A 16,660-nucleotide genomic window follows, 5' to 3' on the forward strand; every position below is an offset into this window, starting at 1 on the left:
AAAGAGGCATCATTTTTCGGTTTGTCCGTCCGTCCATCCGTGTGTCCAACCGACCTTTCCGAGATCAGGTAAAATAGAGACGCGCGACATTTTCAACATAGATTTGTGTGCGACAGCTAAACGATATATGTCCGATTTCAAATGAAAATGCGTTTAAAATGTCAATTACAATTTTTATGATTACAAATCCAAACATCACCCATTACGCTATCCTGCTTTAACTGCCATTACCACCAAGCCGCGATTTGACTGCATTTATTTTCGCGGTAAATTTTAAAGATTTGTTGTCAATACATTCTCGGAAATGTTGAGAAATGTAGTATAATTCATATTCCCTCCATACGCGTACGGGGTTTGAACTAATGACATCTTCGTTATTTTATTTTGTATTTTTATCACTCGAATTTGGTGCCCCTCCCCCCCCCCACTTAACTTGTCACCCTGGGCAACGGGCTGCCCCTGTCTGTACTTGAGCTCTTTCAATAGTGACCTGGCTGTCACAAACGATAGCTCAACATAAGCGGTTTATCGTCGTCGTGTGGACATTTGAACCTTATAGCGGGACCCCGGGGTCCCATTAGCCCCGGCTCTTGCATAAACTGCGTTGCGACGTCATTTTATGTCTGTTGAAGGCGAACGATATGGCACGTTATTCCTCTCAACGATCTCTACACGATGCGCTAATCAAAGTTTAAAATTTTTGTTTATGATTACGGCAATGTTGGCAACGACGAATGCTTGGTGAAGAACGAGAGGATTGATTTCTGGTGGGTCGCGGCGTTTATGTGCGCGGTGGGACGGAGTCGCCAAAAATAAATGAATGAATTACGATTTTGACTTCCGTTTATTCGGGACCCCGGGGTCCCGCCATAAGGTTAATTTATAGTGGCAGGTAAATGCTCCGAACGCGTGACGTCGATCCTAAACCTCGGTACGGAAAACCCACGGGGAGAGAGACACCGCAAACTATGTCATCAGCCATAAGCAGTTGCAAATTGGCGCTGTAATAATAATACGTCCATTTCATAGAACGTCATTCATGCTAATTGCATCCCATAATGCTGTAGAGTAATTATACATGAGGATCAAGTCCGATATACAGCCACCACTGCTCAGCAGATGAAAAGCACCTCTATACAACTCCCGAGCAAAATTACAAATGCATCAATAAATTTAAGAAGTGGCACCAAAGCAAAAAAAAGACACAAACAGCAAACAAGTTATCAGAACAAAGACGCCATCATTACGTCCTGTAACAGGACACAATTAATCCGCGACAAAATGAATGGTAAATTACGTTGGATACGGCCCTTATATATGAATTCAACTATTTTTTTACATACCAGGTAAGGCCCGCTGAGTTATATGTACAGTGAGGGAAAAAAAGTATTTGATCCCGTGCTGATTTTGTACGTTTGCCCACTGACAAAGAAATTATCAATTCTAGATTTGAAGCTTTCGTGACTGCAAGGATTCATACTCTTTGATTTTTTCGGTAAAGTCACGTAGGTAAAATAAAATAAAAGGAAACAACTAAATTAAATCACGACGTTTCGGAGGCAACACAAGCTTCCGTCTTCAGGTGGAACAGTCACAGCAGAATATCTGTGTCAAGATATTTTGCTGTGACTGTTCCAACTGAAGATGGAAACGTCGTGATTTAATTTAGTTTTCCTTTATTTATTTTATTTTATTTAGTTGTTTTATTTTACCTACGTGACTTTATCGAAAAAAACAAAGAGTAAAGAAATGAACAGTCTATAATTTTATTGGTAGTTTTATTTGAACAGTGAGAGACAGAATAACAACAAAAAAATCCAGAAAAACGCATGTCAGAAATGTTATAAATTGATTTGCATTTTAATGAGGGAAATAAGTATTTGACCCCCTCTCAATCAGAAAGATTTCTGGCTCCCAGGTGTCTTTTATACAGGTAACAAGCTGAGATTAGGAGCACACTCTTAAAGGGAGTGCTCCTAATCTCAGCTTGTTACCTGTATAAAAGACACCTGTCCACAGAAGCAATCAATCAATCAGATTCCAAACTCTCCACCTTGGCCAAGACCATAGAGCTCTCCAAGGATGTCAGGGACAAGATTGTAGACCTACACAAGGCTGGAATGGGCTACAAGACCATTGCCATGCAGCTTGGTGAGAAGGTGACAACAGTTGGTGCGATTATTTGCAAATGGAAGAAACATAAAAGAACTGTCAATCTTCCTCGGCCTGGGGCTCCATGCAAGATCTCACCTCGTGGAGTTGCAATGATCATGAGAACGGTGAGGAATCAGCCCAGAACTATACGGGAGGATCTTGTCAATGATCTCAAGGCAGCTGGGACCATAGCCACCAAGAAAACAACTGGTAACACACTACGCCGTGAAGGACTGAAATCCTGCAGCGCCCGCAAGGTCCCCCTGCTCAAGAAAGCACATATACATGCCCGTCTGAAGTTTGCCAATGAACATTTGAATTATTCAGAGGACAACTGGGTCAAAGTGTTGTGGTCAGATGAGACCAAAATGGAGCTCTTTGGCATTAATTCAACTCGCCTTGTTTGGAGAAGGAGGAATGCTGCCTATGACCCCAAGAACACCATCCCCACCGTCAAACATGGAGGTGGAAACATTATGCTTTGGGGGTATTTTTCTGCTAAGGGAACAGGACAACTTCACCGCATCAAAGGGACGATGAACGGGGCCATGTACCGTCAAATCTTGGGTGAGAACCTCCTTCCCTCAGCCAGGGCATTGCAAATGGGTCGTGGATGGGTATTCCAGCATGGCAATGACCCAAAACACACGGCCAAGGCAACAAGAAGAAGCACATTAAGGTCCTGGAGTGGCCTAGCCAGTCTCCAAACCTTAATCCCATAGAAAATCTGTGGAGGGAGCTGAAGGTTCGAGTTGCCAAACGTCAGCCTCGAAACCTTAATGACTTGGAGAAGATCTGCAAAGAGGAGTGGGACAAAATCCCTCCTGAGATATGTGCAAACCTGGTGGCCAACTACAAGAAACGTCTGACCTCTGTGATTGCCAACAAGGGTTTTGCCACCAAGTACTAAGTCATGTTTTGCAGAGGGGTCAAATACTTTTTTCCCTCATTAACATGCAAATCAATTTATAACATTTTTGACATGCGTTTTTCCGGATTTTTTTGTTGTTATTCTGTCTCTCACTGTTCAAATAAACCTACCATTAAAGTTATAGACTGATCATTTCTTTGTCAGTGGGCAAACGTACAAAATCAGCAGGGGATCAAATACTTTTTTTCCTCACTGTATATACTAGCTTTACTACCCGGCTTCGCCCGGGACTTGGATTCACCACGCCCGCCCGCCGATGTTTCCCCAGTTGCGATATTCACATACCACACCAGTTACTCGTTTGAGGCTGAGTCGACCCAGAGGAGGCCCAGGACCGGTTAAAATATTCATTACCGGTGGTGGCCATGAGCGGGAATCGAACTCGGGTCACCGGGTTCGTAGCGCAGCGCGCTAACCGCTACACTACAATGCGTTACGCTTTCACATGCGAGGGTCACGTGACAAATTTGACGTCACAGCTCACCTGCCGTGCAAAAAGTATATGCATTATTGAGCTCCCCCCCCCCCCCCCCGAAAAAAGTGTATTTTTATCATTTTTACATGGTGTACAGTCTGGAAAGTACCCACATGGCAAATTTCAAGTTTGGTGCATGTCGGGAAGTACGCTAAACATTTTGAACAGACACACAACACACAATCACAGCTTTGCCTTTTATATATATAGAGATATGTGGGTCTTTTTTTTCAGAAGTAACCTGGCTATCGCAAATGATAGCCGAAAGGAAGTGGCGTATGATGGTCACGTGTATAGCAGCAGCCAAATACCCGCAGGTGGTTCATCGTTAATTTTATCGGTAACCAACCACGGATGGATTATCTGTTGAGTTACAGACAGCAGCAGACAGCAGCAGCCCCATGCAGCAGACAGCAGCAGCGGGCAGCAGCAGACAGCAGCAGACAGTAGCAGACAGCAGTAGCAGACAGCAGGAGCAGACAGCAGCAGACAGCACTAACAGCAGCAGACAGCAGTAGCAGACAGCAGGAGCAGACAGCAGCAGATAGCACTAGCAGCAGACAGCAGTAGCAGCAACACGCAGCACAGCAGCAGATGCCTCCTCTTGAGGAGACAGAATGAATACAGAGACATAATTAATGATAAGATTGCGTAATTGTTTCAGACCCATATGTGGAGCAATTGGGCAGTCACTTTGGCCAATTAAGTATTTGTTTTTTTCTAAATGAAGAATACTGGAATGGGAATCTCCTCGATTTCCCTGAGCATCAACATAATATTCAAATCTACATTATAATATTATTCATTTAATTTTACATAGCATAGAGTGCGAAATAAATTCACCATACGTCAACATATAGTATGTTCTAATTGCATCTCAGAACGCTGTACATTAATTATATGCCAACCAATTAATATGCAACACCGTGCTGGTGAGATGTTACCTATCTCGCCTGGTATGCAGGAGGTCGTGGCTTTTATGCCAACCCTCATGCCTGCTGTATGTTTGGAGTCTGCATGTCTTTCTCTCTCTCTCCCAGTGGTCGCGTGGATAGTAGTCTCTCCACATTTCAAATCAACATCACCACTTGCTTAGAGTATTTGCATACCTATCATACCATACGGTTGACCCGTATTCTTGTACAAGGAAATTGAGTTTTCAGGTCCACACAGTGTAAGCCGTTTCCATGTGGGCAATTTTTTCTTCTATTTTTTTGTATTTCTCCCTTGTGATGGGACTTTTTAGGATGAACATTTAGATTTATAAGGCCACGGGGTGACCAATACGGTCTGAATTAGTCTGTAATAAGGTAGGCATTGATAAGTGGTTGATAGATATGTATTTGGCTCCTATAAATGTCCACATGATAAGCCACTTCGTTGAGCTATAATTCGCTATTGCGAGGTCGCTTCTGACAAAGAGCTGTGTAGCTCAGTGGGGGTCCTTGCCTGGTGAAATTAACAAAAAAGTTTAGTTTTAGTTAATCTGATTTGTGAGGGAGTATCCCTGAGCCTGGATCCGTACCTCCAAAGTCACGAAGGGGCATATCGTGTTGCCTTTTGTGACAATGTTGTAAATCTCTTCATTTCTTTGATCTTTCCCCTTACCACTCTCTTCCGATATCGTGAAGGCCGCGTGGCGTCGTCGGTGCTGCTGCTGCTGCTGTTGGCGTTCCCGTAACGTCGCGAGCTTTCACTCTACAAAATGGGACCTTTTTGCCATTATCAAAGTATGAAAAAATAAGAATAGGTGTTTACCATTTCTGGCATTAACACAGTATTTAAAACAGGATTTATTGCCAGAAAGGGTCAAACCTATTCTTTTTTCATACTTTGATACTGGCAAAACGGTCCCATTTTGTAGCTGCCCAACCCGATCTATAAATGCTCGCTTTTTGCCATTCTCTGGTTTGACACTGGTGAAACTAGGCCCTAAAGAAGTCTGTCTCTGGTGTAGGCCAATCCGTTTCAAAGACAATGCACACATTATTATCAGAGCATGATTGTTTGCATGTTCACGACAAGTACTGTGTGTAGTTAATGCAGTACTTGATTCCTTGCAAAAAGGTTTCTATTTGGTTTAACACATAGGCTTTCATGACCAATGTCATCCATAATATAGGTTTTATTTTTGGGTTAGATCGCCACCACCTGACACAGCCAATTAGTGATCTGGCTGTCGCCTGATGAAGCTAGTTGTATTTACTGGTGAAACGTTGTACTCAGATTGTACATGTTGTGGATTTGCTCTCCTACACACCGGTGTGCTGTACTAGTAACGAATTAGCATGTTCTGTTTGCGTAACAAACCTTATTAATTTGCTGTGTCAGCTGGTGGCGGGTTTAGCGACATGTTTATATTTACGCGAACTAACCCCCCAAAAAATGTATATTATCTATTTGGTATTTGAACATCTTAACACCTCCTGTTATATTGCCAGGAAGGGTAAAACACCTAGTTTTATTTTTTCATAGCTTTCACTCTGTTTGGGACTTCACTCTTTCAGGTGTCTGCGGCGAAATTCTGAAGGCGGCTGGAGAGAGAGTACGGGAAGAGTTTTTGCGAAAATGTAAGCGATCATTATTGCACCGCATCACTCTGCCACGCATTCGTTTGAATTCGTTTTCAAGTTCAAATTGTGTTCACGGGGCGTGCGTCTGTGCATGTGTGCGTGTTGGGAGCCTCCAAAGTGGGGAGCAGCTTTGTAGCGGTTAGCACGCTGCGCTACGAACCCGGCGACCTGAGTTCGATTCCCGCTCACGGCCAACTGCCGGTGACAATTATCTGAACCGGTCCTGGGATTCCTCTCCTATGTCGACTCAGCCTCAAATGAGTACCTGGTGCAGTGTGTAAACATCGCCACTGGGGAGACAAAGGCGGTCGGGCGTGGTGTTGGCCACCCACTCCCTCGTGTGCCGTTTCTGGCCTTTATAGGTGCTCTCTAACAGCACTTGCCCCAACAGTCTGTTGAAGGCTATACGGGGGGTTTTATCTTTGTGGGGAGTCTCCAACTGCCCAGTAGCGTCCTTCATGAGCATCCTCCATAGACTTGTCAAGGACGCTGCTACTGGGCAGTTGGAGGCAGTCGTCCTCCAGCAACAACGGAGGGCAGAGAAGCGATGTTCACAACAACGAGCAGAGCGCCGGGTGGCCAAAATGCAGCAAGTTGACACAGTAGGGGGTACAGCTGGTGCATCTACCGGTCATCTCAGTCAATCAACCCACGGCACCTGGGCCTGTCCCGAGACCTCCTGTCAGCGATCCTTCGACACTTCACGTGGCCTCAAAGTGCATCTGGCCTGGCGCAGGCGCCGTGGTGACGTCACCGTCATTGAGTGGCAAATGTCGGGTATTGGTATTATGGGTATTGGTAAGCGTTTGCGCAGTGGTTAGCACTACGCTGTACTACGAGTCCGGCAACCCGAGTTCGATTCCTGATCATGGTGAACAACAGTGACCGATAGCTGAACCGGTCCTGGGCCTCCCTTAGGTAGACTCGGCCTCAAATGAGTACCTGATGCGGTGTTTAAACATCGCCACTGATGAGACAAAGGCGGTCGGGCGTGGTGCTGGCCGCCCCCACCACCCCCCTCGCATAGTCACTTTAAGATGTTTTCTTGTTAATGTTCATGTTTTTGTTTATTGTTTGTTGCGGTTGCACCCGATTCAAGAGCCGAATGGCTCACAGGGCTATACCAAATAAATGAAACTGAAACCCAGTGCGACGGGGCGGCCTTCATAGGCGCTGCTGCTCGTTAACAGCACTTGTATGTGCGTGCGATTTTATTCAGGTCAGGGAGCCTATAACGGGGTGGTCGTGACCGACTCTGGAGATTTGCATTTGAAAAAAATCATCCACCTTATTTTTGCCAAGAATCTCTTCACCAAGCAAGTCTACAATGCATTGGTTGTGTGTGAAGACGTCCAACTGAAGTCCATTGCTCTGCCAGCTGTTGGAACAGGTGAATGCTATCTAGCATTGTAGTGTATCGTAGTGTAGTGTATCATAGTGTAGTGTATAGTAGTGTAGTGTATCGTAGTGTAGTGTATAGTGTAGCGTATAGTATAGTGTGTCGTGTATAGAACCAATATCATCCATAAGAGAGGTTTTTGGGTTATAGTGCTTAAATGTATAAATGTGTCGTTAAAACCCGCCACCACCTGACACAGCCAACTAGTAAGGGTTGTCACATAAACAGAACATGCCAATTCATCACGAGTACAGCACACCGGTGTGTTGGAGAGCCAAGCTACAACATTTACAATTTGTGTACGATGTTTCGCCAGTAATTACAACAAGCTTCATCAGGCGACAGCCAGATTTTGGAGAAGTCTTACTGTTTCGTTACACCTCTATATAAAGATTGAAAATGTTGTGGCTTGGCTCTCCAACACATTTACAATTGTTGTGGCTTGGCTCTCCAACACACCGGTGTGCTGTACTAGTGTGGCTTGGCTCTCCAACATACCGGTGTGCTGTACGTGTGACGAATTGCCATGTTCTGTTTACATGACAATCCTTACTAGTTGGCTGTGTCAATTGGTGGCAGGTTTTAATGGCACATTTATATATTTACGCGATCTAACCCAAAAACCTCTATTATAGAGTATAGTACTCAGTTTAACACAGAGGCTTTCGCAACCAATATTATTCATAATAAATGTTTTTGGGTTAGATCGCTTCAGTGTAAATGTGTCGTATTCCTCCACCACCCGACACCGCCAGTAAGGGTTGTCACGTAAACAACGCGCCAATTACTTACCCACTTCAGCCCACTGGTGTATTGGAGAGTAAATGCACAACCTTTACAATTTGATTAGTACGACGTATCACTGGTAATTACATCCAGCATCGTCGGGCGATTTGGCAGAATAGTCTTAAATAAAGTAAGATGACATCATCACTGTGAATTAATCAGTGTAGTATATAGTAGTGTATGGTAGTGTAGTGTATAGTGCAGGGCATGGTAATGTAGTGTATAGTGTAGTGTAGTATACAGTAGTGTATTGTAGTGTATCGTAGTGTAGTATATGTAGTGTAGTGTATAGTAGTGTATAGTGTAGTTATTTAGTATAGAGTAGTGTATATTCTAGATTTAAAGCTTTCGTGACTGCAAGGATCCATACTCTTTGGTTCTATTCGGTAAAGTCACGTAACAAACAACAACAAATAAAAAATTCACGACGTTTCGGCCTTCATCAGGTGAAGGAACCGTGCTGTCATGAGGACAGCGTTGGAATGAAAACAGCCAAGCCCAGGTCGCGTCCTTTAAGCTGTGTGGGAGGAAGCAAAGCGCTTGACAAAGGAATTAGTATAGAAATGAGCACGATATACGTAGGAGGTGTATTGGCCATGATGGACCAGGAGCGGGTGGGGACCATAACGGACCAGCATCGGGGGGGGAGTGGAGTGAGTGAGTGGAGTGAGTGAGTGGAGTGAGTGAGTGAGTGGAGTGAGTGGAGTGAGTAGAGTGGGTGAAGGGGACAAGACTGTCCAGAGGACAGCGCTGGAGTGCACACAGTCAAGCTCAGACCGCGACCTCTAAGCTGTGTGAGAAGAAGCCGAGCGCCCTGACAATGGAATTAGCATAAAAGTTAGCATTTCATTGGCGCACTTAGAAAGAAGGACGATGTACTGGGGGGGGGGAGCATGTGCAGACAGGCGAGGGGGAGAGGGGGGAGCCCACATATTGATGGTGTGAAAAGGGAATTTAAGCAGCTGCAAAAGTTTGGGATACCACTGCTTAAAAAATATACTGTACCATTGAAAATTAGCTTAATGTTTGGTTTGATTCAGAACATCTTTCCAATGGTTGCTTAATTGATGGACCAGGAGCGGGTGGGGACCATGACTCACTCACTTCACTCACTCCACTCACTCACTCCACTCACTCACTCTACTCCCCCCCCCCCGCTGTTGGTCCGTCATGGTCCCCACCCAGTGGTATCCCAAACTTTTGCAGCTGCTTAAATTCCCTTTTCACACCATCAATATGTGGGCTCCCCCCTCTCCCCCTCGCCTGTCTGCACATGCTCCCCCCCCCAGTACATCGTCCTTCTTTCTAAGTCCGCCAATGAAATGCTAACTTTTATGCTAATTCCTTTGTCAGGGCGCTCGGCTTCTTCTCACACAGCTTAGAGGTCGCGGTCTGAGCTTGACTGTGTGGACTCCAGCGCTGCCCTCTGGACAGTCTTGTCCCCTTCACTCACTCTACTCACCCCACTCACTCACTCACTCCACTCACTCACTCACTCCACTCACTCACTCCACTCACTCACTCCATTCACTCACTCCACTCACTCACTCCACCCACTCACTCCGCTCACTCACTCCACTCACTCACTCCACTCACTCCACTAACTCCACTCACTCACTCACTCCACTCACTCACTCCACTCACTCACTCACTCCACTCACTCACTCACTCCACTCACTCACTCCACTCACTCACTCCACTCACTCCACTAACTCTACTCACTCACTCCACTCACTCACTCACTCCACTCACTCACTCCATTCACTCACTCCACTCACTCACTCCACTCACTCACTCACTCCACTCACTCACTCCACTCACTCACTCCACTCACTCACTCCACTAACTCCACTCACTCACTCCACTCACTCACTCCACTCACTCACTCCACTCACTCACTCCACTCACTCACTCACTCCACTCACTCCACTCACTCACTCCACTCACTCACTCCACTCACTCCACTCACTCCACTCACTCACTCCACTCACTCACTCCACTCACTCTACTCACTCACTCCACTCACTCCACTCACTCCACTCACTCACTCCACTCACTCCACTCACTCACTCCACTCACTCCACTCACTCACTCCACTCACTCTACTCCCCCCCCCCTGCTGCTGGTCCGTTATGGTCCCCACCCGCTCCTGGTCCATCATGGCCCATACACCTCCTACGTATATCGTGCTCATTTCTATACTAATTCCTTTGTCAAGCGCTTTGCTTCCTCCCACACAGCTTAAAGGACGCGACCTGGGCTTGGCTGTTTTCACTCCAACGCTGTCCTCATGACAGCACGGTTCCTTCACCTGATGAAGGCCACTTGTGTTGTGGCCGAAACGTCGTGAATTTTTTATTTTTTTGTTGTTGTTTGTTACGTGACTTTACCGAATAGAACCAAAGAGTATAGAGTAGTGTATAGTGGAGTGCTTAGTGTAGTGTAAAGTGTAGTCTATAGTGTGTATTTTAGTGTATAGTGTAGTATGTACAGTATATATGTTGAACTTCTTTGGCACTGGACGTAGCCAACCGCACTAATCGGAGTTGAGGGGGAATGGTAAACACAGAAAGCAGTTCTAAGGAAATTAGTTTTCAATCTAGATCAAAACAATTACCAGTGGAACAGAATACAAAAACATCCCCCTCCTATAGCCTTCAGCAGGCTGTCGGGGCAAGCGCCATGAGTTAGTTGTGCTGTAACAGGATAAAATTAATCCGCGGCAGAATGAGTGATAAATTATGTTAATGTGGAAGGGATGCCAATCAGTGTCAAGGGGTGGCCTACTAATGTAGGGATTTTAGATCCACAAATCGTCTCTTTAGATCCAGAAATAATGTGACAGGAATCACCATGCTTGATCCACGCTTGATCCAGGTTGATTCCCATTTATTCCAGCATTGAATTGTTAAAAAACACGTCGATTCCCCGTTCCAGTATTCCTTTTATGAGCAAAGCGACACCCCACTACTCCATATATGGGTTTCCTGCATTAACATAATTTATCATTCATACTTTTGATTTAAAGCTTTCGTGACTGCAGTAATTCATATTCTTAGTCTTTTCGGTAAAGTCACGTTGAAGGGAAACAACAAAATAATAAAATATATATTATCGAAAAAACTAAGAATATAATATATCATTCATACTGTTACGGATTCATTTTATCCTGTTAGAGCGCCTCTAATTTGTCGTAAAAGCCCCTTGAAGTAAGGCGCTGTGCAAATCTACACTGGGCAAGACGAGGCATGAGCGCGTCTGTCGCTTGTTGACCTGCGTTCACGTTGTTGTTGTTGTCCAGGCGCGGGCGGCTTAAACCCGCATGAATCAGCGACCATCATCCTGGACGCCATCGCGGAGTTTTACGTCCAGAAGAAGCCCAAAAGTCTCATGGAAGTGAGAGTTGTGGTGTTCATGGAGGAGATGCTGCAGGACTTCCATCGGGAGCTACTCAACAGACAGTCCAAACCCGCACCATTGCAAAAGGGAATTATGTCCACTGTGACAAGTACGTAACCATGATGTATTATTGTTTTTTATATATTATATATTTAACATTGCTGATCATGAAAGGACTAGACGCAGTTATGAGAATAATCGTCAACAGACAAGCAATGGAAGTCAGGAGGACCACCATTGGATCTTTGTAGGCAACGGTGTACATAGGAATCCTGTGTCATCACTAAGTGTGTTTTGTTTAGCCTCAATTAATATCGCTAAAGTTTTAGGTGTGAATGTAATTTCACAACATAACTGGTATTGTTTTTGTTTAGCAGAACAGTAAAGCCTATCTGTGCGTGGGCGTTACGTCTTTGCAGAATTCGTGACAGCAGAAACTTCGTTCCAAGGGGAACAATTGACTTGGGTTCCTGGTACGAGTGAACATAGGGGGAAAATGGTAACTGCTTAATAACAATGACTACAACACACGATGCGTTATAAAGAACGGTGTGTTTTTAAATGACCTTTGATGATGGCGGGAGTGATGATGATTTGACGACGATGGATGAGGTGGTTGGTGATTGTGGTGATGGTGAGGAACGCAGGAGGATGACTCTTCGGGAGATGCAGGCTTTTGATAACAATGCCACACAGTTGTCATCAGTTTTGCACTCTGGCGGACTGCTCGCCACAACACTTTTCCTGATTGCAATCACCTTTTTAACGGACCTCACATTCGACTCGTTTATACCAAGACGTATAAACGAGTTGACTATGTGTACTGTATATAAAGTAAAAAATCCACAGTAGCGAGTTCGGAACGGCATTAATGATTGACTGAGGACTAAGCGGGCAGCTGAGATGGCGTGCCTAATCTTCGCAGACCGTTTCAAATGTAACAACATTCTGGGCATACCTCCCCGGTATCGGTGGTCTGGTGCTACGTACACTCGAGGAATACCGGAGTCGCGAAGAGCGAACTGGTACACAATTTAGTAACTCGCGAATACGCGAAAACTCGCGAATTAAGAACCTACACATTTTGTGGAATGCTTGAAGAAGATATTCTCAGCTCATTGGGCTTTACTCAGGAAGTGAACATTATATTGATTCTGAGAACTCAGGAGACCAGGATAGGTCTCGTTTGCAAAGAGTGGCCTGGAACGATGCCTCGATGTTACGGTCACCCTGCTTTACATCATAAGGGTGGAGTGCATGCCAAATAGAGCACACTGTGTCTCCGCAGCTGCTCGCAATAAGATAGACATCAGTGAAATGCTGCTTGACATCGATGGTTATTTAAGTCTTTTTATGCACAGGCATTCTTCCGATAGCTCTCAGGAGGTGTTGTTGGCGGTATATGGAGCACTGTGCAAAACAGTGCTATAGGAGGTCCTAATAACACAGTTGCTATGGAGATGCGTTATCTATGGCGCAATAGCAAACAGTGCTATAGGAGGTCACTATACCATGGTTCCAATGGAGATGCGTTACCCACACCACAATAGGGAACAGCGCTATAGGAGGTCACTGTAACTTGGTTACTATGGAGATGCATTACCCACAGCACAACCCGGAAACAGTGCTATAGGGGTCACTATAACATCGTTCCTATGGAGATGCGTTACTGACAACGCTATAGGTAGCAGCACTATAGGAGGTCACTATACCATGGTTCTAATGGATATGCATACCCACAGCGCTGTAGGAAACAGCGCTATAGGAGGTCAATATAATATCGTTCCAATGGAGATGCATTACCCACAGCACAATAGGGAACAGCGCTCTAGGAGGTCACTATAACATGGTTCCAATGGAGATGCGTTACCGACAGTGCTATAAGAAACAGCGCTATAGGAGGGCACTATAACACGGTTGCAATGGAGATGCATTACCCTCAGCGCAACAGGAAACAGTGCTATAGGAGGTCAATATAACAAGAATCCTATAGAAATGCGTTACCCACAGTGCTATACGAGGTCACTATAACATGGTTCCAATGGAGATGCGTACCCACAGCATAATAGGAAATAGCGCTACAGGAATGGAACGGCACGCTCGGTGCTTTGTTCCAGAATGGAGCGGCACACTCGGCGCTCCATTCTGGATGTTCCCGTGGCAGCCAGCGCGGAGTTGCAGATTGTTTGGGGCTGTGCTCGGGAAGGTTTCGTCCACCTGAGTGTCGTCGTCGGGTGAACGCTCAATCCTAGGCTGTCCTAAGTGTGGCCCTTCCTACGGAATGGAGTTGAGGAGTGTTGAGTGTGCCCGAAGATTGGAGGGAGATGCGGTGTTGCAGGTAGAGATGAGGCCAAGCAAAGCAGTGCTGCCAAATGAAGAAAAACTAAGAAATCAAGACAAGAATGCCATTGCATCTCACACTGCTACATATTTACCAGGCCTCGAATCTATTTGCCATTCCTTTACAGAATTGTACACTGATATATAGGGCGTTGAGGTGGCTCGGAGATGTTAACTACCTTGCCCAGTATACGGGAGGTTGTGGGTTTGATCCTGACCCTGAAGCTTGAATATTTGGAATTTGTGTCTCTTTTTCTCCCCGCGGTCACGGCGATATTTTTTCTCTGGGTGCTCCGGTTTTTCTCTCCACACCATTGCGCTTTTAGAGTATTTGACTGCCGCTATAAATTGCCACTTGATAAGCCACTTCGCTGAGCTATCATTTACGATAGCCAGGTCGCTTCTGAAAAATAGCTACTTAGCTCAGTAGTGGGGGCCTTACGCCTGGTTAAAGAAAAAAATAATTTCATAATATAATTGTTTGAATTGCCACTTACTGCTGTTGCATGATCCGCAGGAAATTTTCAGTACATGACATCGCTGATGTCCGGGGGGGGCAGCGAAGCCCAACGGGAAATTCAGCCAGTGTCATTTGAGATCGAGCCAGTGCACGTGCAGGTGTACTCTGCCACACTGGAGAACGTGGAGAACGTGTTCATGGAGATTGAAAAGAAAATGACGACCGAGGAGAGCAAGCTGGAGTTGAGGGACGCCATCATCGGGGAGATTTACGCCAAGGCGGGGGACGAGATCAACGCGCTACAGAAGAAGCACCAGGTCGTGATCCGGGCGGTCGCGGGCGACTGCTTGAAAATCCACGGCAACATCACGGACGTGAGCCAAGTGGCGCTGGAGCTGCAGGCGATGATCAACAAGGCGAGGGAGAGGAGGCAGCACGCCGAGGAGGAAGATAAGCTAGCGGAGGCCGTGACGTGGATGTTCCTTGGCGAGGACGAGGAGTTCACCCCCTTCTCGAAAGCCGACAATGTCGCTCTGGAGAAGGCCCTGCGCAGGGACGAGCGGCGCGTTTCCATTCGAGGCCAAGAGGTGCTCGTCGACTTCAGCAGAATGAATGTGACCTTTGAACGTGGGAAGACGTTCAGGGTTAAGCGGGTGACGCCTGCAGGCAAGTCGGTGAAATTGCGTGGAAGTTGAGCGTGTGTACCGCTACGAAATTACCGTCGTCGTTGTCAATTGTATTACGCTCACGATTGTCATTCATATGAGACGCTTTTGAAGTGCATCTACGTCCTTCGCAAGGCATCACTGTGCATTTCGCATTCACACTCGACAAGCTATGAACCATAATTCCAGCCAGACATTAACTCGCAGTCATTAAAAATGTTATCTTCGGGGCTAGATCGCGTGAGTATAAATGTGTCGTTAAACCCTCCACCACCCGACACGGCCAATCGGTAGGATTTGGTCACGTAAAAAAATGCGCCAATCAATTAGTGACCAGTTCAGTAACCCACCGGTTGTGTGTTGGAGAGTAAACGCACTACAACATTTATAATTGGAGTAGTCGTGATGTTCTGCTGGTGATTACCACTACCACCTTTATGAAAGAGCATGTTTGTTTGCATGTTCACCACAGCTAACATGTGTGGTTAACGCAGACTTTCTTCCTATCAAAATGTTTCTATTTGGTGTTTTAATATCTTGACACAACTGTTTTATTGCCAGAAAGGGTACTGGCCAGGAAGTCCCCGCTCACCCTCACGACGCTCACCCACACGACGCTCACCCACACGACGCTCACCCTCTCGACGCTCACCCTCACGACGCTCACCCTCTCGACGCTCACCCTCACGACGCTCACCCTCACGACGCTCACCCTCACGAGGGTCACCCTCACGACGCTCACCCTCACGAGGCTCACCCACACGACGCTCACCCTCACGACGCTCACGCTCACCCTCACGACGCTCACCCACACGACGCTCACCCACACGACGCTCACCCTCTCGACGCTCACCCTCACGACGCTCACCCTCTCGACGCTCACCCTCACGACGCTCACCCTCACGACGCTCACCCTCACGAGGGTCACCCTCACGACGCTCACCCTCACGAGGCTCACCCACACGACGCTCACCCTCACGAGGTTCACCCACACGACGCTCACCCTCACAACACGGAGCGCATTCCGTTACAACGATCTGACGAACCTCTACTTTAAAATCTTATCGCTACCTCATTATTTACGGGGGAATTGTTGTTTTGCTTCACGCGGCACTGTTCTCCAACGCATTTGCTGTATGCTAAACTTATTTCGCACCATGCGTAGCCAACCGCGCTAATCTGAGGTGCTGCTCCTGCTGCTGTACTGTATGTATGTGTGTATATTGAACCAATTTCGCACCATGCGTAGCCAACCCCGCTAAACTGAGCTGATCTTTTATTTGATTTCTGACTAAATGTCACGTTTAAGATTCGTAATAAAACATTTGATTAATTATTTAACCACTACCCAACCCCTATCACTGCCCTTATCTCTGCCCCTATCACTACCCCAACCCCTATCACTACCCCAACCCCTATCACGACCCCTACCCCTATCACTACCACTACCCTATTACTACCCCTATCACGACCCCAAC

The 16,660-nt window shown here is 46.2% G+C and overlaps 1 protein-coding gene across 3 annotated transcripts in view; it reads left to right on the forward strand.

Moving 5' to 3' along the window:
* The window catches only part of LOC116957472 (protein mono-ADP-ribosyltransferase PARP14-like), a 109,922-nt gene that overhangs the window by 84,056 nt on the left and 9,206 nt on the right, over window positions 1-16,660 (forward strand). For all 3 annotated transcript variants that reach the window (XM_076056254.1, XM_076056253.1, XM_032979642.2), the window contains 4 exons: window positions 6,068-6,130; window positions 7,353-7,523; window positions 11,620-11,826; window positions 14,575-15,183. In XM_076056254.1, the coding sequence (XP_075912369.1) occupies window positions 6,068-6,130; window positions 7,353-7,523; window positions 11,620-11,826; window positions 14,575-15,183 (1,050 nt within the window). The remainder of the gene's footprint in view (window positions 1-6,067; window positions 6,131-7,352; window positions 7,524-11,619; window positions 11,827-14,574; window positions 15,184-16,660) is intronic.

Source organism: Petromyzon marinus, chromosome 75, assembly GCF_048934315.1.
Source record: "Petromyzon marinus isolate PM22_M1 ecotype Great Lakes invasive population chromosome 75, UKy_Petmar_22M1.pri1.0, whole genome shotgun sequence".
NCBI classification, from domain to species: Eukaryota; Metazoa; Chordata; class Hyperoartia; order Petromyzontiformes; family Petromyzontidae; genus Petromyzon; species Petromyzon marinus.